The 22,610-nt window shown below is 35.5% G+C and overlaps 3 protein-coding genes across 4 annotated transcripts; 2 read left to right on the forward strand and 1 right to left on the reverse strand.

Moving 5' to 3' along the window:
• The first annotated feature begins 742 nt into the window (after positions 1–742).
• On the forward strand, positions 743–7,569 carry LOC110872866 (65-kDa microtubule-associated protein 6). Of its 2 annotated transcripts, none has more exons than XM_022121761.2 (13): positions 743–1,031; positions 1,242–1,447; positions 2,054–2,257; positions 2,844–3,098; positions 3,182–3,397; positions 3,927–4,082; positions 4,165–4,324; positions 4,961–5,112; positions 5,526–5,613; positions 5,685–5,758; positions 5,851–5,925; positions 6,491–6,838; positions 7,291–7,569. In XM_022121761.2, the coding sequence occupies exons 2-12, from the start codon at positions 1,379–1,381 to the stop codon at positions 6,818–6,820; spliced, it is 1,779 nt and encodes a 592-aa protein (XP_021977453.1). In that variant the 5' UTR covers positions 743–1,031; positions 1,242–1,378; the 3' UTR covers positions 6,821–6,838; positions 7,291–7,569. The 2 variants fall into 2 exon arrangements, with proteins under 2 accessions (XP_021977453.1, XP_021977452.1); XM_022121760.2 differs by having other exon boundaries at positions 778–1,151.
• A 1,557-nt stretch (positions 7,570–9,126) lies between these two features.
• LOC110872867 (putative clathrin assembly protein At1g25240) lies at positions 9,127–10,113 on the forward strand. Its single transcript, XM_022121762.2, has one exon. It carries the CDS (start codon positions 9,127–9,129, stop codon positions 10,111–10,113), a length of 987 nt encoding a protein of 328 aa, XP_021977454.1.
• Positions 10,114–10,562: 449 nt separating this feature from the next.
• On the reverse strand, positions 10,563–12,368 carry LOC110872868 (protein BASIC PENTACYSTEINE2). Its single transcript, XM_022121763.2, has 2 exons — positions 12,257–12,368; positions 10,563–11,707 (listed from the first exon to the last, which is right to left on the reverse strand). Exon 2 carries the CDS (start codon positions 11,700–11,702, stop codon positions 10,788–10,790), a length of 915 nt encoding a protein of 304 aa, XP_021977455.1. The 5' UTR covers positions 11,703–11,707; positions 12,257–12,368; the 3' UTR covers positions 10,563–10,787.
• Positions 12,369–22,610: the final 10,242 nt, after the last annotated feature.

Raw genomic sequence — 22,610 nt, forward strand, 5'->3', positions numbered from 1 at the left:
CGCTATGTGCGGTAATCTGAGCAGAACCCAAACATTTCTATTGCCGCTCTGCGCGCGCCCACGCAGGACCGCAGCCTGGGAATGTGTTTGCCAGAAAGTGAATGTAGTAGGGTACTATCATTCTTGGTAGTAATTACCGCATCCCTTGTATGTTGACGAAAACAACCATTTTCATACACAAGGTGAGTCTTCTCATATTTCCCCGAGAGGGAAAGCAAACCAGGTTCGCGCGTGCCCGCACGAACGGAGGTGAATCCTGTCGGTAGGGTCGATGAGCCGGGTGATGGTCACTCGCGCCCAAGCCTGATGCGAGATTTGAGACCATACCCCTTCAATAGTGTTTATCAACTCGCTGAAAACCAAGAAGGAGTCAACTGACTAACAAAATTTACGGGTAATCTTAATTTTGTGAAAAAAAAATCATAATATATTCTCATTAACTCTTCAAATGGAAACTGCATCTAAATAGAAGGTAAATAAATGACAATCTGCGTCGCTACCCTTTTTTTGAATAGCAAAATCAAATTTAAAAAAAAAATTATATTCATAGATCTTCAGGTCAAAGCATTACTATCCATTACCCTTTAAACTCGATCAAGTATAAAAATCATGCAAATTCAAACTATAAAAAGAAAAACAAATTTTACTTATTCAATCCGTATAATACAATTCTTTTAAACCTAGTCTTTTAATAAAATAAAATTTGATATAAAAAGGGTAAAATGAAAATCGAATAAGAAACAATAATGATGAAGATTTAATAATTTATATCCTTTTCCTGTTTCCAAAGTGTTTTAAATGAACAAGATTCATTATTATGGAATTTATTTAAAGAGCTCATCTTTAATACAAGCGAGAATTTAGTAAACAAATCTTGTTAAACAATTAACGTGCGCAGATCCGTCCAGTGCGCATTATAGCTTAATCCACTCTTATTCTGGTTCTTGAAAAGGGGGTTTCTTGGTGGTCCATTTTGTTTGTTTGTCCTCCTCAAGCAGTACCTAATTCTTTTGCTCTTATCCCTTACTTGGGTCATCTCTCTTTTCTTTTTCTTGTGTTTTACTAATAAACTTCCAAACAGATCTATTTTGTTTTGTGGGTTTCTTGATTTCCCACATTTCAAGATCATATTTTTAAGCAAAAGCAAGATAGTGAGTGGAGTTTGTTGAAGGAACCTTCAGATCTTGTTGCTGTTGTTGTTGTTTGAAGTTGAATTTAAAGGGGTTTTCTGGTTGTTGTAGGTGAAGGTAAACAAGGCAAGAAAGATGGAAAAAGACCCACATCTTTTTTCAATTTAACACATCTTGTTGTGTGTTCGTTTGCATTAAAGTTAGAGGAAGAAAGTGGGTTGAAAAAGGTGTGTGCAGATTAAAGAACAATGTTGGCAAGGAGTCCTTCTAGTGTCCATACAGCCACTACTTGTAATACTTTACTTAGAGAACTACAGGTAATCTTTTCAGAAAAATTTGTGTGTTTTGATTGCAAATTTGTTTGTTTTGGGGTACCCTTTGGGTTCTTTGACATGGGTTTTCTTTCAAAATTTGGTTTTTAGTTACAATTTTCCAGATTTTCATGTTCTTTTTATGTAAGAAAATGAGAATCTTGAAGAATCTTGAAATGGGTATATGAGTTTATATCAAATTCAGTGAATTGATGGTGTATTTTCTCATTTTCTGTTCCCTGAAATGTTATTTTATACTCTTTTGATTTTCTTTAATTTTTTCTTGACTTTTTTTTATTTATTATTCTGTCGTTTATTCATTTCACATGATTTTTGCTTTTCTTGTTTGAGTAGAATTTGGAAAATTCATTTGCTATAACCTATTAAATATCTTTTCCCTTTTCCCCAAAATATTAATTTAGAAATTCTATCATTTTTGTGTTGGATTTCACTAGCTTGTTATTGTACTAAAAATGTGGAATTACATATAATTTCAGAAAATTCTTAATAGTATATTTCTGGTATTTTACTAAATTGTTCTAGCCAATATTCTTCTTTACCATTTTGATGATAAAAAAGATGTCTTTTTAATTTCCTTTTTGGATCATGCAGCAAATATGGATGGACATAGGTGAAAATGAAGCCGAGAAAGACCGAATGTTAATGGAATTAGAAAGAGAGTGTTTAGAAGTGTACAAAAGAAAGGTCGACGAGGCTGCAACCGCCAAAGCGCGTCTTCACCAGGCGGTTGCCGCCAAAGAAGCCGAACTCGCCACTCTCATAGCGACCCTCGGTGATCTTAACACTCATTTTCCGGTAAACAAATGGTTTCATTCAATCATAGAAGCCATCATTGTCAACTTTATTATTTATTCCTTGCACCTAATCTTAATCATGTTTTTCTTGGCTTTATTAGTCTTTTAAGTTTTAACCACTCATTAGCTTTATTATTATTATTATTATTATTATTATTATTATTATTATTATTATTATTATTATTATTATTTCCCTTTCTAATTGTTATGATTAATTAAACTTTTTGGGGTACAAGTAAACTGCAGGGTTTATAGCAAAAAAATGAACGTTTATCATCGTTGGGAAATAGAAAAAAATCATTGTTGGAAAATAGAAAAAAAACATACATGAACGTTTATCATCGTTGTAATGATAAGTCGATAACCGTTTTACCCCGAAAATTTGGGAAAATGATCCATTTTTTTTTGCAAGTATAGGCTTATGTTTTTGTATGGTTGACTTTTTTATGTTTCATAGCTAGAGTGTACCTTTGACTTTTAAGAGTCAAACAATAATTGTTTAAGTTTATTTTAAGTTGAAAAAGTAATTATATGTTTATATCTATAACTTTGCTTTAAGTGTTCTCTTTTTTCGTTGAATAATACAGATAAACATTGAAAACAAATCATCAACATTGAAAGCTCAACTTGCAATGGTCACACCATTGGTAGAAGATTTGAAATTAAAAAAAGAAGAAAGAATCAAACAATTTGCAGATATAAAGAGTCAAATCGAAAAAATTAACGGTGAAATTTCGGGATTTAGTCAATTTGTAGATTCACTGAATCTCGAAGAACAAGACTTATCACTCCGAAAACTCGGTGAATACCAATCTCATCTTCGGACTCTGCAAAAAGAAAAGGTACAATTTTTTTTTTTTGTTTTTAGAAAAATTACGTAAAGCTAGAATCTTTTTGTAAACTGTTAAATGTATTTTATTTGCAGTCGGAACGGCTTCATAAAGTTTTAGCCCATGTGAACGAAGTGCATTCCATGTGTAGTGTTCTCGGGTTGGATTTCGGCAAAACCATTAGTGATGTGCATCCGAGCTTGCACGGTACAAGCTTAGAACAAGCAACAAATATAAGTGATAGCACATTGGAAGGTCTAGAAAACGCCATTCTTAAGTTGAAAACAGAGAAAAAAGTGCGGTTTCAGAAGGTGAACTCATATTAAAGAGTAAAATGCCATTTTTCATCCCTGAGGTTTGGCCAGTTTTGCAACTTTTCATCCAAAGGTTTGTATTTCCGCATCTGGATCCAAAGGGTTTGAAATCTTGCCATTTTCATCCGGGTCGTTAACTCTATCATTTTTCTTCGTTAAGGCAAGGGTATTTTCGTCTTGTTTGTTAACTTAAAGGGCAATTCAGTCTTTTTCACTTTATGTACAAGCATTTAGCATAATGTACAAGTATTCAAAAAAGATGAAAATACCCTTAACAAAAAAAGACGAAAATACCTCTGCCTTAACGGAGAAAAATGAATGGAGTTAACAAGCCGGATGAAAATGGCAAGATTACAAACCCTTTGGATCCACATGCGAAAAAAAAACCTTTGGACGAAATTCGCAATACTGGCCAAACCTCAGGGACGAAAATGGCATTTTACTCCATCTTAAAACTTGAAAAACCGTAAATTACACGTTATTAGTCGTACGTTAGAAAATAATTTTTTTTTTGGATGAAATACAGTTGAAAGATATTGCGGAAAAATTATTTGAGCTTTGGCAAATAATGGATTCTACAAGGGAAGAAAAGAGTTATTTTTCAAGAATTACGTCGGTTATTAGGTTATCGGAAGCGGAAATTATGGAACCCGCAGCTCTTTCGTTGGAGGTTATCCAACAGGTTTTACTCCTTTTGGTCTTTTTTTTCAACTTCTTTTTGTTTTCTTTAAGTAATAATATTATAATAAAAATAATCTTGGCAGGCATCGGAAGAAGTTGAAAGGCTCAGTAAACTGAAAGCAAGTCGAATGAAAGAACTTGTTATGAAACGGAGATCCGAGTTGGAAGCCATATGTTTAAAGACTCATATCGAGCCTGATCCAAGTACCGCTATTGACAAATCTAATGCAATGATAGATTCCGGTAAGTTGGCATTAATTACTCAAAACAAAAAAAACCGAAGAAAATGGTTATATGTTAAAAGAAAACTAAGAAATTAAGCAAAAAGTTTTCCGTGTCAACCCACCTGACGCGTGGAAAATTACCGGTCTTGAGCCGTTACTAGGGCTGCAAACGAACCGAACGACTTGTTTTTGTTCGTTCGTTAAGGAAATTACGTGTTCACGAACTATTCATGAACACTTACCGAACCAAATTTACAAACGTTAATGAACACAAATGGAAACAAAGGAACACAAACACGCGTTCATGAACAGAATATATAAACACTTATTAAATATTTTATCGGTCGGAATTCTGAAGTATTTAAATAAAATATAAAAACTAAAAAACACTAATGAACAATCGAACATAAATGAACACGTTATTGAAATGTTCAGGAACATAAATGAACGAACATGGCCTCTGTTCATGTTCATTCATTTAGCTAAACGAACGAAACTTCTTGTTCGTGTCCGTTTGTTTAATAAACGAACGAACACAAACGAATTTCCCGCCGAACGGTTCACGACTGTTTGCCGAATGTTCAGTTCATTTGTAGCTCTAGCCGTTATCCAACCTGACTGACCTCCCTGTTTTGTTGCCACATTCTGTTTGTAGGTCTAGTGGACCCCAGTGAGCTTTTGGCGAACATTGAAGCACAAATTAGTAAAGTAAAGACCGAAGCATTGAGTCGAAAGGAAATCATGGATAGGATAGAAAGATGGCTCTCTGCCTGTGAAGAGGAAAATTGGCTTGAAGATTATAACCTTGTAATATTCTTTCTTTGTTTTATATTGTTAATTGAGTAAATTACGTTTTTGGCCCCTGTGGTTATATCACTTTTACTATGTTAGCCCAAAATAAGAATTTTTAACATATCTGCCCCCATGGTCTCTATAACTAACCATTTTGGCCCCTAAATCTAACCATTTTGGCCCCCATGATCTCTAGACTTAGGGGCCAAAATGGTTAGTTATAGAGACCATGGGGGCAGATATGTTAAAAATTCTTATTTTGGGCTAATATAGTAAAAGTGATATAACCACAGGGGCCAAAAACGTAATTTACTCTTGTTAATTTAAAATGTTTTGGATTTTTTACAAACCTTAAACAACAAAAGCATAACAATTTGTTTTTGTTAAAAGCCTTTGTCTTTCTTTGACTTTTGTTCATAAAATCTTAGGATCAAAACAGGTATAGTGCTGGAAGGGGAGTCCATCTTAGTTTAAAACGGGCTGAACGGGCCCGAATTGCTGTTAACAAGATTCCATGTATGTATATTCTTCATTGCTTATCATTTCATGATCTCAAGTAATCATTGACTTAACCTACCAAATTACAGCAATGGTTGACAACCTAATATCCAAGACAATCGCGTGGGAAAATGAGAAAAAGAAGTCGTTCCTTTACGACGGGGTGCGTTTTTAAACATTTTTCTTTTTTTTTTTTTTCGATTTGTTTCACTATTATTTTCCCCGTATGTTGATTCGGGTACACGTTTTGTTTAGGTTCGCTTGGTGACAATATTGGAGGAATATAAGCTAACGAGACTACAGAAAGAAGAGGAAAAGAAGCGTTTCAGGGTAATGTATTGCGTCTTTTTTTGGGTAAAGTGGTTAGTCATTTGGGTAACGGGTTGGAACGGGCCACTTTACTGACCCACAAACACTTCATATTAGTACACATATGGTCCCTGTGGTTTATCAAAATTTTGGATTTGGTCCATAGCTTTCCAAAAGTACACAGATGGTCCATGTTGTTTACACTTTATAACACGTTTAGTCCTTAACTAACAAATCTAAAGGTTTCAACAAGTCTAAGTTAGAGGACTAAATGCGTTACAAAGTGCAAACAATAGGGACCATCCATGTGACTTTTGGCAAAGTTGGGGACTAAATGCGTTAAAAAGTGCAAACCACAGGGACCATCTATGTACTTTTGAGAAACTAGGGACGAAATCCAAAATTTTGGTAAACCACAGGGACCATCCTTGCACTTTATTAGTTATGAATAAAACGGTTTCGTATACAAGGAATAAACTTTGGTGACTTACAACTCATGTTAAATAAAATACAAACCGAAACAACCCTTTTAAAAGTAAACGGGTCAAATTGCCACCTAAAAAGAATCCATTTATTCTTGCAACAGGACCAAAAGAAGCTTCAAGACTTGCTACATACAGAACGGGAATCCATTTACGGGTCAAAGCCCAGCCCGAGGAGATCCACCAGTTTTAGGATGAGTAATGGGCATCGTGGAAACGGGTCGATGACCCCTACACCTCGCAGAAACTCGGCTGCAAGTCCAACATTGGAGCCCATGACTCCCCGTTCATATTCCGGTCGTCAAAACGGGTACCACAAGGAAATGAGACGGTTAACCACCGCCCCACTAAACTTTGTGACCGTACCCAAAGAAGATACGATATCGTTTTCTTCCGTATATGGTTCTGAACCTGGGTCTCCCCTTCAGAACTGAATCTTTGAACATTAACCGGTATGTCTTGTTTTTCCATAATTTATGTTTGTCATCCAATAAAAACTGCACGAGTAAAATGTCATTTTCGTCCCTGAGGTTTGGCCAATTTTGCGACTTTCGTCCAAAGGTTTGTTTTCCGCATTTGGATCCAAAGGCTTTGAAATCTTGCCATTTTCATCCGGCTCGTTAACTCCATCCATTTTTTCTCTGTTAAGTCAGATGTATTTCCGTCTTTTTTGTTAACTTAAGGGTATTTTCGTCTTTTTTGTTAAGAAAATACCCCTGACTTAACAGGGAAAAATGGACGGAGTTAACGAGCCGGATGAAAATGGCAAGATTTCAAGCGTTTTGGATCCAGATGTGGAAAAACAAACCTTTGGACGAAAGTCACCAGAAAATCGCATTTTACTCAAACCGCATCGAGTACGTGTTAGCGTTTAATATAAATATTATTATTATATTTGGTCCAGTTGGTGGAGCAGGATGTAAGAAGCTTTTGTGTGTGTTGATTGGAGTAGAAAAGGAGCAGAAAGGATGTGAATATATGAAGAAGGGGGTTGTACACTAGTTTTTCATGTTTTGAACAGCAGCAGGCAGCTGACAGTTTAGCAACAGAGTGTGATGGTGGATATAAATAGAATTTGTGAACATTTTGTATGATGTTTGTTTGGCAGTTTACTTGTAATCTGGTGTATCTCTGCATGTTTTTCTTTTTTGCTTTGATATAAAATCCAATAACTTGTGATCTACTATCTCGGCGATTTTACCGTTGGGCGGTGGTGGTTATCGTTGGCGACGACGGCAAGATTCCTGGCGTTATACGGGCCGGAAAGTACCCCTTGATGGTTGTTTACCAATCTTGAAAATAGCAAGCTGATATAACAAGATCCAAGGTTATTTTGTGACATGTAGAAATATCATTGTTGAAACAAAGAAAAAAAACATGTGGGTTACCTATTATTCTCAAATACTCTCCATTTCCATGTTAACTGATAATCTTCATTTTTCACATAATTAGTTATGATTATGATTATTATTATTTTTTTTAACGGCCAATAGAATCAATCCCGAGCACTCTTGGGGCACATACTGGACAAACGGAGTACTCCGAGAGTAACCTGAATCCACCATCAATTCCGGGGAAAACCTGGTAACCCACCTGCCCGTAGGCACGGCAGTAAAATTACTGGTAAAACCTGTTTGGCTCAAGGATCCAAACTAGGTTTCTCTGGGTCTCCTATATCATTGCCTACCAGTGCCTCACTCTGCACCAAGTGAGAGTTAAACCTGCATCTCTCAAGAGAAATTCTTATGATTATGATTATTAATCACAAGGATGAGCATTACCATTGGTTTAATTATTTTTAGAATTTTATTCTAAGTTTTTCTCGAATGTTTGTATAACATTCTAAGAAATTCATTTAAGAATTGTTGCTGAATATTCAGATTCTTGTTAAACCACACAATATATACATCTAAAGGTTATTTTTGAACCATAAAATTTTTATCATTGCTAAACAAATCAGTATTATTAATTTTTTAATCAATATTTCATATCGTTTTATTTTTTTTTTTTAGTTAAATGCCATTTGTCCCTGTGGTTTGTGCTATTTTGCCAGTTTAGTCCAAAGGTTTCATTTTTCGAATGTGGGTCCAAAAATGTTTCACCGTTGCCATTTTAGTCCACTGTGTTAACTTTATCCGTTATTTCTGTTAACGAGAAGGACAATTTGGTGATTTTATAAGGCCGAATTGCCCTTCTAGTTAACAGAATTACATATAACATGACCGGATTGCCCTTCTCGTTAACAGAAAAAGTGGATGAAATTAACCCAGTGGACTAAAATGGCAACGATGAAACGTTTTTAGACTCACAAGTGAAAAATGAAACCTTTGGACTAAACTGGCAAAATAACCCAAACCACAGGAATTAAAATGACATTTAACTCTTTTTTTTGACATAGGCTATATGCCTAAAAATTAAACTAATTTGTTCATATATTTTTGAATAAAAAAACATGTATACTAATTATGGAAATTACTCTATGTGAAAATACAAATGGAGTAAAACTAGTCAACATTGGAAAATATTGTAGTTTTGTTGAGTTACTAAATATAGAAAGAAAAGCACAAACAACATACACCATAAAATCACAGAAAAACTAGGAACATGATCATTTGATGTATAAGAAACATCCAAAAGAAAAACGTCAAGCACAAAGGGAATTGATTCCAGAAAAGCAAAACGGTAAACGGTCATCGGTGGCGGGGACAACGGTGAACCGAAAGAACGAGAAAGAATCGTAATGTGGACGCTCAAAGGAGCTTCCAATGCGTTAAAAGACGTAAGCAGTCTTTTTATCGCGAATTTTGCCCCTAGTTCAGCGAATCGGAATCCTGAGATTGAGGCTGCTGTAATAAAAGCCACCAACCACAACAACTCTCGTGTTGATTACCGAAGCGCCCAACTCCTATTTGCATGGATTCGTGTTTCGGGTCATTATATCCGTCCAGTAATGTCGGCCCTTACCACGAGGATGGAAAAGACCCGCAGCTGGACGGTGGCATTGAAAGGCCTCATGCTTTTGCATGGGGTCTTTACGTGCAAAGTCCCCGCCGTTCAAAAGATTGGTCGTTTACCTTTTGATCTCTCGAATTTCAAAGACCGAAAATCGAATATGTTCCAACATGAAGCATTCATTCGTTCGTACTACACGTATCTCAATAAAAAATCGGCTTTCATGATGAAACATTCCGACGATAGGAAAGAAGGAACTCTTAGAAGAGGAATCAAAGAGAGGCCAAAACAATGGACCATGATGCAACATCTTGCGTGGTTAGAAAATCTTCAAGGGTTGTTGGATATGTTGCTCGAGATCAAACCGCAAGGAGAGAAGATGAAGAACGTTTTGGTTCTCGAAGCGATGAATTGTATCATGCTTGAGATCTACGATATTTATAGTCGGATATGCAACGGGATTGCTGCGGTTCTCGTGAGGTTATACTCCATTGGGAAAACCGAAGCCGGAATGGCATTTTCGATTCTGCAAAAAGCATCCACTCAGGCTGAGGTTCTGTCTCGATACATCGATTTTTGTAGAGATTTCGGGGTTACTAAAGCATCGGAAAGCCCAAAAATTGTGCATATCCGCAAAGACGATATTCAACAACTTGAGCAGATAATAAACAGGGCTTCAAGTCCACAAAAGGCCGAACAATTGATTCCAAGCGAAGAGGATAAACCGACGATGCCTGTCGAGGATAGCGTTGTCATCAAGAAACCCGAAACCTAAGATGATTTGATCAGGCAAAGATCATGAAATAATGTTTGATCTAGAAGTTGAACATGAATAGGTTGTTAAACCTCCTTGTTCTTATAGTATAACATATGATATGATTGTTTATAAGCCTGTTGATCGAATCTACATACGAATGAACTTGTGCTTCTTTTAAAGAGTTATCCAAACGCGTAGTGTGCATAATCTCGATGACCCATAGCGACGTAGGACCATACAAAATCAGTTTTAATAAAGTATATAACAATGATTAAAGTAAATAGGTTCGGGTCAGTTTCAAATCAAGCATGAATACACTTGGTTAAACAGGTCATGCGCAAATCTACATCCGAAGCATAAAACGATTATAAACGTGTTAACACAAGCGCAAGATCTTGAACAACCCATAGCGACCAAAAACCTTACAGAACCAGTTACCAACAAAGAAATGTTAGCTGGAAATATAGCAAAGAAAAACAGAGTTCATAAATACGATAAATCTACCGTTAAATTTCACCAAGGCTTTGGTTGCCCTTTTTGCATGAACAGAAATAAATATTGAAGTAAAAGGCTCGGGTCACCTCTAAAATGTCGAAAGCTCGAAAAAAAGGTAACAGTAAACCTCATAAAAGGGCCCAAGACATATATACAAGTTACAACGAACCATAAACCAACACCGCATTTTCTTAAATCTACCTGATGGTAACAAACTTGTTGGTGCCATGTTTCGCCCAATAAGTTCTAAGATCGATTGCATCCGAGAAATTGTAACCTTCAGACGCTAGTTTCTCTAAAACCTTCTTAAACGCACCTTGACTCATCTTCCTCCCCGCAATTCTCGCACCGCGGCGTTTGGTACTCATCGGAAGCGGGTACATTGATATCGTGGTGGTGCAGCATGCCGACTGCCAACCCCCCAACCCCCATCGGTAACACTGCTGTGGAGCTCCGGTACATGTGCAAACAGGTATCGGGATTCCGGAAATGTCCATATCGATCCCGTTAATCACCACATCGACATTTCGTTTGATTGTTTTCGCACGGTGGCCAGACGAGTTCCCATTTTCTTTAGGTGTCGAAGGGGTCTTTTTCGGTTTCTTCGATTTCTTTTCTCCGGGGATTTTCACGGCGGTTGTCGTTCCTCGTTTTTTCATAGAACTACCGTTTCCACCGTTGTTTCCGGTCACACTCTCGTCACCTACACCGCCACTATCTTTACCGACAACTACATTGTTTTCTACAGCCATATTCATTACAGGATCCTTCGACAAATCAAGCGGTGGCGGTACCATGTGAATCCCATGGGAGGTTGAAGTGTTGGGAAGAACCGAAAAGTTAGTGTTTCCGGGTAGCATATGAAGGAGTCTTTCTCTTTGTATCCAACCGTAGTTCATGGGCATAGGTGGGTCGGAAACCACACGCGTGTGTGGGTGGTGGTAAGTTGACACATTCGGGTTAACCATAACTGGACTTTCTCGTAAAGTTTGGAACGGTTTCGGGTCCCTATGGTCTCCCATCGGAGACATTAATTGCAGACCAAGATGTTCCTTAAACGAAGGGGGTTCGTAATAGCCCCAATTTCGCATATTTAACCCGTCGTCATCCATCGAAACTACAGATGTATGAAAAGAAAACAACATAATAAACAAATGAGCCAAAATCCAAACAATACCCATAAACATTATCATTAAAATTACATGTTTTATAATAAAAATTACATCTTTTTGGATCCATGGTATCAAGATCAGGACCTAATATCTTCAAAATCAAGGCCTCACAAAGGATTGAAATAAATGCTAGAAAATTAAAAACCCCCAAATTCTATAAAGCACCAAGATCGAATTTTTAGGGTTTCAAAGTTAGATCTAACCTAAAATGTGAATAATTAAACAGATCTATGGTACAAATTCAAACCCTAGCAATATTGTCAGTCAAAAAACACATAAAGAACATGAATTTAGTAAATTTTCAATCGATTAAAAGGGGGAAGGTTCAGATCTTGATACAAAAATTAGATCTTGAGTTGTAAAAACATTAAACAGAGCATAATATTTTATATAGGTGAGGGAAACAACCGGTTCGTGTGTTTGTGTGTGTATATATATATATGTATATGGAGAGAGAGAGAGAGAGAGATAGGGGAGAGAGAGAGAGAACTTACTTGGTGTGGGTAAACAGTCTTTTTAGGGTTTTGGCGTTGCGGAGAGAGGAGAGAGAAAGAGAAGGGTTGAATTGAAATGAAATGGGAGTGTTAGTTTAGTTTGTATCTATCCATCTATCAAATAAATAAAAAAGGAAATCTCATTTCATTTGTCTTCGGTTGCTTCCACTTGCCACACCTGCCCATCCAACTTCCATTATATTTTTAGGATAAAATTGCACAAATCAATATTTATTTTTGCTTTAAATTGTATTTTATACCTTTTAATATAAAATAAGTAAAAACTAACCTTTATGTTTATGTTTTGATATATCCTATTAGGGGTGTGCAAAAAACCGAATTAACCGACAAAACCGAACCGAAAAAACCGAACCATATTAAAAAACCGGTGGGTCGGTTAATGGTTTTTTTGAAAACCGAAAGTAATGGGTCGGTTATGGTTATCATTTTTTCCATACCCACCATAACCAAACCGAACCGACATGTAATAATTTTTTGTAGGATTTAAGACTTTTCACCATATTTAATATTTGATGTTTTTTATTGAAGATTTTTAGTATTTATGGGTTTTCCATATCATTTTGTGGTTTTGGTTGGATGCTTATTTGAATTTATGGAATGTATCATATCACTTCATTTCAATATTAAATAATAATTCGATATTAATATTATAGATTATATGTATTTTCTAAAACACTTTACGTGACCATAGTTGTATAGGGAATAACCTTCCGAGGTTATACCTTATGGTCACGTTGTTTAAATAGTTGTATGATAAGTAGTTCTTATGCCTTAGGTAAATTATCAAAATACCCTTACTATGTAATATACTAATAGGGTAGGAATAGTGTACATTAATTCAGAAGTGTGAGAAGTGTATTATAACACTATATATAACACTATATAACACCGTGTAACACTATATAACACTATATAACAATATATAACACTATACATCTATTAAAGACATGCTATCAGACAAAATATAGTGTTATATTTGTTATATAGTGTTATATGGTGTTATATGGTGTTACATAGTGTTATACGGTGTTTATATGGTGTTATATATAGTGTTATAATACACTTCTCACACTTCTAGATTAATGTACAAGATCCTCTACCTATACTAATATATACTAATATGCAATAACAATTTATTCCATGTTAAATAAAATTAAGCTATTTTTAGCTAAGCTAAATACACGGTTAACCATCCATAACCGACTCGCTGTAACCATCAAAACCGAATAACCATAACCACCATAACCGATCGGTTATGGTATGGTTATCCTTTAACCGACATCACGGTTATGGTTATGGTTTTAGGTCAAAACCGACTCAAATCGACCGATGCACACCCCTACATCCTATAACCTTTAGCACTAACCCCATTAGTTTTTTGGTTAGTTATCTTCACATACTTTGCATGTGAGGGCATTTTAGTCTTTTTAAATCCTTATTTTCTTTTCTATTCCTTGTTTCATCAGTCAAATATCAAAAGTCCATACCTACTTCATGCTTTGGTTAAGAATGTATCTAACCAGTCAAGTTCTGCTGCAAAATTGATTCCCTTGAGCAGATGCATTGGGAACTCGAGAATATTTGACACTAAATCCCTTTGTGATAGCTCTCTCCATGTCTTAATAAGGATCGGGTAAATAGAAAAGGAAATGAGATTTTTTTTATTAAAACATATATAAGAGAACTGGGGGTGGCGTGATGGACACTCCATCACGCGTGGCCACCGTTAGCACACCTAGGGCTGTCCAAACTACTCGACGATTGAGGATCGCTCAACGATCACTCGAAAAATGCTCGTTCGATTCCCGCTCAGTTTGTAAATAAGCCGCTCGGATCGGTTCGATTCAAATTCAATCCAAGCATGAGCAAAGGTCCGCTCACTCGTCGATCGCTCGGTTTCGCTCGAATTGTTTTTATTAATAATTTATATATATATATATATATATATATATATATATATATATATATATATATATATATATATATTATAGATTTTGAAGATTAAAAACCCAAAAAATATACTAGCCCAAAAAAATTAAAAGCCCAAAAAATATACTAGTCCAACTTAATAGTTAATATCAAAATCGAACCCTATATCCTTAATTCCTAAAACAATCACATAGTCATATACTGATTGTTCAAAGATCTGCTTCTTGATATTATTAAGAACATTTTTTGAAACATGATTTTAATTATGTATTAATTAAGTTAGGATTTGTTTTTATTGAATGCAGCCTTATAATTCAATCGAGCGAAAACGAGCAAAAACGATCCGCTCGCTTTTAGTTAGGATTTGAGAAAAATCGAGCGAAAACGATCCGCTCGATTCAAATTCAATCCGAGCATGAGCATCGCTTTTGTGCTCGGTTTTACAAATTCGATCCGATCGGATCGGATCGGTTGTAATTCAATCCGAGCACGAGCAGAACCTCGATCGGATCTGATCGGTTCATGAACACCCCTAAGCACACCACCGCCACACCCTATGATCACGCGTGGAACTATTAACGCGTTGAAAGGATCACGCGTTGAAAATAAAAAAATGGACGTTGGACTTGACCGGTTGGGGGAAGAATATTACCGTTTGGGGTATTTATTTTTGAAGGTTTTTTATATAAAATCCACAAACCATTCCCCCACTCACTCCAAAAAATCAAAAAATTCTCCATTTCATTTCAAAAATTCTCCAACTCAATCTAAATAATTTTACAAAAAACATGGAAGGTTCAAGCAAGAGAGGTACGGGTTCGAAAAAACGAGGTTCGGGTACCAAGAAAAATCCCGCAAGACCAAGGTTCAAGCGAATCTTGGCGAGCCGACGCGCTTTAGGTTGCAAGACGGACCCGACCAAGTCCCACATTTTCAAACCCAACAATATCCACCCTTTCAAACCCAACAATATCCACCCTTTCAATCTCAAACGTATCAAAACCAACCGTTCGTTCCACCGTTTTAAAACTGTTTTTTTTAATTTTAAAAACAAAATTCTTTTTTGTGAGTGATGGAATTCCATCACTAATGATGACCACCGCCACTAAAAAATGCTTGTAAGTGATAGAATAGTGGCTGATGACATGGCGGGACTTGATTGGATGTTTGTGGCAAGTGATACCACCCCCACTCCCCTAAGCATGAAGAGTCAACTTAATTCCAAAAGTCGCAACATATATAGTATATTTGTATGTAGAAAATGTCACACCCCAACCGATGGCGGAAACATCGGAATGAGACGAACAAATTGCTCAAAACTTCATAACGCTATGTGACAATATAGATTAAATTCAAATTTCATAAAATTTCTAAAAATGTCATACAAAAATCAAATAAGACAACATTGTTTCAAAGATACATTGACAAAATAGATTTATCTAAATGTGTTTCTAAGTCCACCTAAATCTTGTTTCATCACTTAGCATCATCTTGTCTATCAAACCTGCAACATGTATTAAAATAGAGTTCAATGCAAAAGCAAAGGCGAGTATACAAGTTTGATACATAGTATAACATAGAATAAAATTGTTTAACATGCTCGTATCCAACATGAACAACAATATGCAAGTTACTAGTACGCTGAGATTGTGTAACAATATGTTCAAACCCAAGAATCCAATGCGTTAAAATAGCCTATCCCCGGATAGAATAAAGGGAGGTTAACATGTTTGACTTAACAATACCCCAAGAATCGTGCGCGGTGCATTACTCCTATAGCGCTATAATTGTTAAGGTGGGCTAGCAAAGTTAATGAGCATATATCAACACAAATAGTTTACGTAGCATACGAGATTAACAAGCATCAAATTGTTCAAAGTTTCACTCCCAATAGACTAGCGGGAGATTAACATGTTTCAATATGGATAGAGTGTGATTCAAATAGTTTCAAGTATTTTCGTGTGTTTATATAGAATACATGTTGCACCCAAAAGTGTTTAAAAGTAAAATTGGGTTCGAGTATACTCACAAAATTGCATATGCTTTCCGATTTATCCAAAGTGACGAAGTTGTTGAGACTAGAAAGTTGAATGTGTTCGATTTGGAGTTTAAGAGGTGTTTACATATGGTTCTAGGGATTTGGAGTTTAAATAAAATGAAAATAAACGTATGAAAATAATCATCTAACACCTATGACACTTGTTCTTGACACTATAAAACTCTAAAGAGTTTAAATGTTTTCATGGAACAAGGTTCCATTAGAATCGTGACAAGTTGTCAAGGCCTAAGATGATACAATCTACTAGCTTGACGAATGTCCATTAGTTCATCACCAAGAGTTTGACTATTTGGTTGTTACATAAGTATTACATAGTGTATATTACATCATATATGTCAAGCATGAGGTAGAAGATTAAAGTCTTCATTTAGGCACCTCTAAGTATCATAGAATTCATACATGAGGTAGGAGGAACAAGCTTCCATTTATTGTTCACCACTACACTTGTTGTTATAAACAACAAGGAGGGTCATGAACTTACAAGAATAATGAAATACAACATCTAATCTATGAGAAAACATCAAGAAGTGAGTGGACTTTTATGAAAGATAGCCCAAGCTAGTCAAACAATCACACATTCATCAAGTTTCAAGCTTGAACACTTCTTGTGGGTAAAACCCTAACTAAAACAGAATGTTTGTGAGGTTTTAACCTCTGATTTAACATGTCTAAACCTTGTTTTTAAACCTAACTAACCATAGATGAGATTATAAGCATTAGGACATAGGTTTGAGATGAGCTAGACTCAAGTTTGAACAAGTTTAGAAAAGTTTGAATCAAAACAAAAACGAACATTGAACTTTGGAGCCTTTTTGCCGGAGTTCCAGGGACTTATTTACTATGAAAAACCCATGGAATCGAAGCTAAGGTCAGTCCAAGCACATAGGAAAAAGAATGAGGCAAAACGGATAAGAAACGAAGAAGTTATGCTCACTTTAGTGAAGAGGTACCAATCTACTCGAATCTGGAAAACTCAGCTGCGTTTTTGATGTTTTGAGAGTGATTTGGATGAGTTTGCAAAGTGATTTAAGCTTGGGAATGGCTTGGTATTTATAGGGAAGGTTTGGTTAGTTGTTAGGTGGGTATTTAATGCTTAATTTCGAGTTTAAAACTAAAAAAAAAAAACACATAAAAAAGCGCCAAAATCAGCGAGCTGAAACACCTGGTCGCGCTGATTAGGCCTTTTGAGCAAGTGTATAAGTATATTTGGGGCTGGGTTATGTTCGAAAAGGAAGCCATAGCCCAGTGGCTGGGCGTGTGTTTGGTGTTGCTGTTGACCCGGGTTCGGGTCCCGTGGTCAGCAATCTTTTATTCATTTATTTTTTTACTTAAAACCTTATACTTTCAGCAAAAGCAAATCAGTCCCTGCAACTTTACTTTTAGAAATTGCACAATTCACCCCTGAACTATTAGATAACCAAGTTATATTATCTTAAAAAGAAAACTAACATTATAGTTTAAACTAACGAAGTTAGTTTACTAACTTTAATGTCTAACGAGACTAACTAGATATTATAAAATAAACTTTTAAATAACAAAATTAATTAATTTAAATAACTTGAATAATGACCATATTTATAACGAATGAAAATCTTTAAATGATTATTCATTTCACGAAGCTTTCGAGTTTCGAGAATTAGGATCCGAATCTCATCATTTTAATAGTTTCAATTGGTTTAACGAGTAACAAGCGTCGACAAATAAAGAATCAAGAATCCTTGAAAAGTATTTCGTTCAAACGAGAATTTCGTTGTGATTTAAGTCTCGGATTCTACAAAGATTACATCGAAACGACGATTACAAGAACACAAAAAAATTTCCAAAGATAGAATTTCAAGCAAGGGTTTCCAGATATAGAAAGTATGAAAACGCAGGGCGTTACAGAAAAAAGGAATTTCTGAATGAAAATTTCAATGAATTTTTACACCCATTTCACTCGTTTCAAGCATCTGTTTCTAATTTTCATTAAACAAATACGAGAAAAGGAACATGATCCTTTTTTTCTTACATATTATTTTATGATATATGTCTCCTAAAAGGCTGTCCAGTTCTCTTGTCTTTGCATTGCGGTAATCGAACCTCTTAACATCACCATCTTCATCAGAGAACTAGGAACATAACACACGTTTTCTAAATTAGGATCCGAAAAAAGCGTTTCGAGAGCAGGACATGCTTAAAACAACCCAGCTTACAGCAAATCCGTAGTCTTGAAACATTACTTGAAAGTATGCGTTCATCTAGCTTTTCTTCAAAGATGCACATCAGATATCCTATTTTGAAATATTAATCGAAAGTAAGAGCATAAAAGACGTCTTCAATTTCAACATTTAAGAAACAATAGCTCAACTTGTTTGAAAAGCTAACAGTCAACTCAATTCCAGATTTTAATTGATCTTTACAACAGTTTCTAAAAGATCAATTTTCAGGTATTTCAATAGATAGCAGTTCACTCAACTACAAAACTTGATTAATATTTACTAAACTTTATATAAGAGAGTCTAGAGAGAGATGAGAGTGTGGACGCCCCGCACCACCTTCACCGTCACCTTGTTCTTTTTTTTTCTGGTGGTTGGAGGTGGTGGTTGTCCGTGCATGGAGGTGGAAGTGGTTTTCTTTAAGTAGAGAAAGAGAGAGAGAGAGATAACGAAAGAGAAGGTAGGGTGAGGAGGTGCCACACCCCGATATTTCCACGTATTACCGGTGGGCCTAGTGGGGAGTATTGTGACGTAGTTGATATCATCATAGTCAAATAATCACAGTTTAATGCACAGCGGAAGTCTAAAGTAATAATACAAACCGAGTTGAAAGTATAATAAAATATTACACAACGGTTGTAAGTGAATCTACAGGCGGATCTAAAACAGAAAGTAAATATTGTTCAACAGACTTTAAGTATTAAAAGCTTGTAAGACTCTTTAATTAATACTCAAGAGTTTTCTAGCCCATTTTGTGTAGTACCTGCACTTAATTTTAAAAAAAAAAATACGTCAGTTTACCCTAGTAAATACAATTAACTGACACTTTTTGAAAAGTGTTTATAAAATTGGTTTGGATGCACAAGGCATAAAATCTTTTATAACTTGAGACAATTATTTAAAATAATCTCGTATACAGTTTTACATGTTTGTCGTACGTTCAGGACCGGAATTGAAGAGCCGGTACAAGATTAATAGACACACCACTAGTATAAGCCCACAAGAAGTTTCCTCACGAGTGAGATACCATTTTACATACGCAACTGTCAGGTGTATGCCTACGCCTCGTGCTTAAGTCGTGGCCATTTCAAATGAATGAGCCGAGGATATCCAGGACACGATCATATTAACCCCCAAATGCTTTGTATCAAACAAAACATATTAAAACGAGTTATCTCAATGATTTAACCACTAATCGATTAAATATTCAATACCCGACCAATCGGTAAAAATTTACCGCACCCAAGCCCGTATAAGGGAAAATAAGTTAAAAGTATTTACCTGAGCTAAAATGTAATTTATTCTCAGCCGTATATTCTAATCAACAAGTGCAAGTAGCTTTTACTGGGCTCCTAATCTGGAACGAAGGTTTTTAATAACCTATTAGATTCCTAACGGGTCTTATTTAAGTTATAACTTTGACCGGTTAGTTTTTAAGAAAGGTTTACGGTTCAAAACGCAAGATTAAGCGAAGACCGGATTAGAATGTGATTTAGACCCAACAAGTATGAAGACTTGTATAAAATGGGTAAACTAAATACATTCTGGATTTTGAAGTAAAAAATGATAAGGTTTGACCCGTCTCGGTTATTTTATGCAAACTAGTTACATAAACCGTACCAAACGCGTATATGCATAACGGGTAACCGGATGAGTCATATACAAGTCCCATAAGTCATTATGCTTAAAATATGTTGTGATATTAGTAGGATATCTTCCATTATGCCCAAAACGAATTTAAAACCAATTTAAGCCCCGTAAGGGTATTTTGGTCATTTTAAAGTTTATAAAAGAGGTTAAATAGCAATCTGAGGTTTTGGTCTAAAATATACAGTAAAATATTAATTTTATCAAGTTACATCAGTAAGATATCATACATATGTGAGGTTTATCATTTATGGCCAAACTATGCACCGTAGGGGCATTTTGGTCATTTCACATATGCTTTTAGGGTACTTACTATTAAAGTATAAAAATTTATTTATAAAATCAGTAGGTAACAAGTCTTAGACGTTAAATATGGTTTTAAACCATACTATGCGCCTAATTAGCGTAAAAGTCGGTAATTGGCGGTATTCAAGATGTTTATTAAATTCTAAAGTTTTGATCAGTCTTTAATGCTTAAAATATTTTATTTAACATATGATATCAGTAGGAAAAAGTTTGATATGCAAATCATGTGTTAAACTCATTTATTTAATGAAAAGGGTATTATCATCAATTACCGAATTATACGAGAACTCTATGTTATGGTCAGTATAAAATTTGACAAAAATTTCCAAAAATCCCTAAATATTATATAACAACATTGGGTAACAAGTTTGGTGCCAAAAATTGGGTTTAAATATGATTTATGCTAAAAATGCAATTTAATTAACAAAAAGTTTTGTTTTACGATATCTTGCATAACTTTTATTTGAGACCAGAAACTGATGTCAAATTTTTAGGACATAGTTATAAATCAGTAATAAAGATTTTTGTCCTCTCATATTTTCAAAAATCTCGTTTTTATAACATAAGGGCAAAATGGTCAACTTTTAAGCATTTAACGGAAACATGCAAATGATCTCTGATTTCTAAGGGACCATGTAGTATGACCTCAGAGGGTTATACTAACATATAATATGGTCACAAAGGAACCCTAAGGCATAAATAAACTAAGCTAATTTGGGTCAGAACTGAAAGTCAAAGCAAAAGTCTACTTTTGCGACTTTCGGTTGCGAACCGAGCCTAATACTCAGAATTGTCGGGTTGAACATGCCTAAACATGTTCTTATATTATTTACCAAGTTATTTAAGTGATAAAACGTATTTTATAGCTTCTACATTATCAGTTATGAATTATTTTATAAAAACTGACTCGTTTGACTTTTCTGTTAAAGTACTTTGACCCGACAATTGACTGGGTAAACATGATAATTAGGAGGTGCCCTTTTGAGGGATTATCACCTACTTAATTATCAACACATAGCCACTTTCAATTCGAATAATGGCTAGACCGTTAGTGATTAATCACAAAGTTAAAGCAGACTTACACTAACTTTGACTTTCAGTCCTTAAACTAATAAAATCTTAACTACATAAGCTAAGAACGCTTACAAGAGTCCTTAGCACGAATATTAGACTTAAGAGAGCTTCCTTTATGCTTAGGATGCTCCAGAGAATGCTCCAAAGCGAGATTGAGAGTGTGAGAAATTTTCAAGTGCAAGTGAAGATTGCTGCCAAAGAGCACCTATTTATAGTAATTGTGAGCCTCTCCAGATCATCCCAGGTGTTTAGTGTTGTCTCCAGATGTTAACAAGTGTCCAAGGTGGTTTTAGATACCATCAAACAGCTCCTAGTTTCGAATACAAGCATGCAATGGTGAAGAAATGGCAGAACCTGCACCTGTGCATGGTTTCTGCCCATTTTAGGCCGTCGCGTTGCTCGACTGCAGAAGAGTGTCGGTGTGGCACGACGCCACCCCTAGGGTGACCAGCACAATAAGTTTCAAACATGGCAGTTTCAACCCCTGGACCTTTTAAAACGTAATAACTTTCATTTCAAGCACTTTTAACCCATAAAGTTTATATTTAGATGATCTTTAGGATATAACCAAACATCGTTAGGTCCGGTTTCGTTAAACGATAACCGAAAACACTAGTTTGCCTCGTTGACGCTTTTAACCCCTTTATTTACGAAAGTTAACGTATTTATATCAAACGATATCGAAACCTCGTGAAATTTTTGTCACTTATTCTTGAGAGTATAATTAATCGTTATAAAGCCCCGGGTTCGTTAAAAGGTCACTCAGAAGTAGTAATTTAACATGTTGACACGTTTAACCCCCTGTCTTGTGAACTTTCACTTTCTTTCACAACAGCTTCATACGTTTCACAATTTATTCGTTTAAGAGTATAAGCATCATGTAGGGTTGTTGAAAAGCATGGTTTTCTAATGTTGACACTTTGGATCCTTTTACACACATACTTTCTTCGTTTGTCAACTTTAGTCCCTTGAAATCAATTCATTACACGTTTAAAGTTCATGATACGTGTCTTTGTTATATTGGACATGATTTTGCGAGGTGTTACATGAGGGGTGCATGTGAGTTTTTATTAATAAAAAAATATTGTTTTAGTTTAAAAATACAAGACTTAAATGCCATCAT

Source organism: Helianthus annuus, chromosome 8, assembly GCF_002127325.2.
Source record: "Helianthus annuus cultivar XRQ/B chromosome 8, HanXRQr2.0-SUNRISE, whole genome shotgun sequence".
NCBI lineage: Eukaryota > Viridiplantae > Streptophyta > Magnoliopsida > Asterales > Asteraceae > Helianthus > Helianthus annuus.

Excerpts from the sequence above, each read along its gene's own strand:
- LOC110872866 (XM_022121761.2), top strand. The coding sequence starts at position 1,379 with ATGTTGGCAAGGAGTCCTTCTAGTGTCCATACAGCCACTACTTGTAAT. Across the intron at positions 4,083-4,164 it reads CGTTGGAGGTTATCCAACAG|GCATCGGAAGAAGTTGAAAG; the intron begins GTTTTACTCCTT and ends TAATCTTGGCAG. Across the intron at positions 4,325-4,960 it reads TAATGCAATGATAGATTCCG|GTCTAGTGGACCCCAGTGAG; the intron begins GTAAGTTGGCAT and ends TTCTGTTTGTAG.
- LOC110872867 (XM_022121762.2), top strand. The coding sequence starts at position 9,127 with ATGTGGACGCTCAAAGGAGCTTCCAATGCGTTAAAAGACGTAAGCAGT.
- LOC110872868 (XM_022121763.2), bottom strand. The coding sequence starts at position 11,702 with ATGGATGACGACGGGTTAAATATGCGAAATTGGGGCTATTACGAACCC.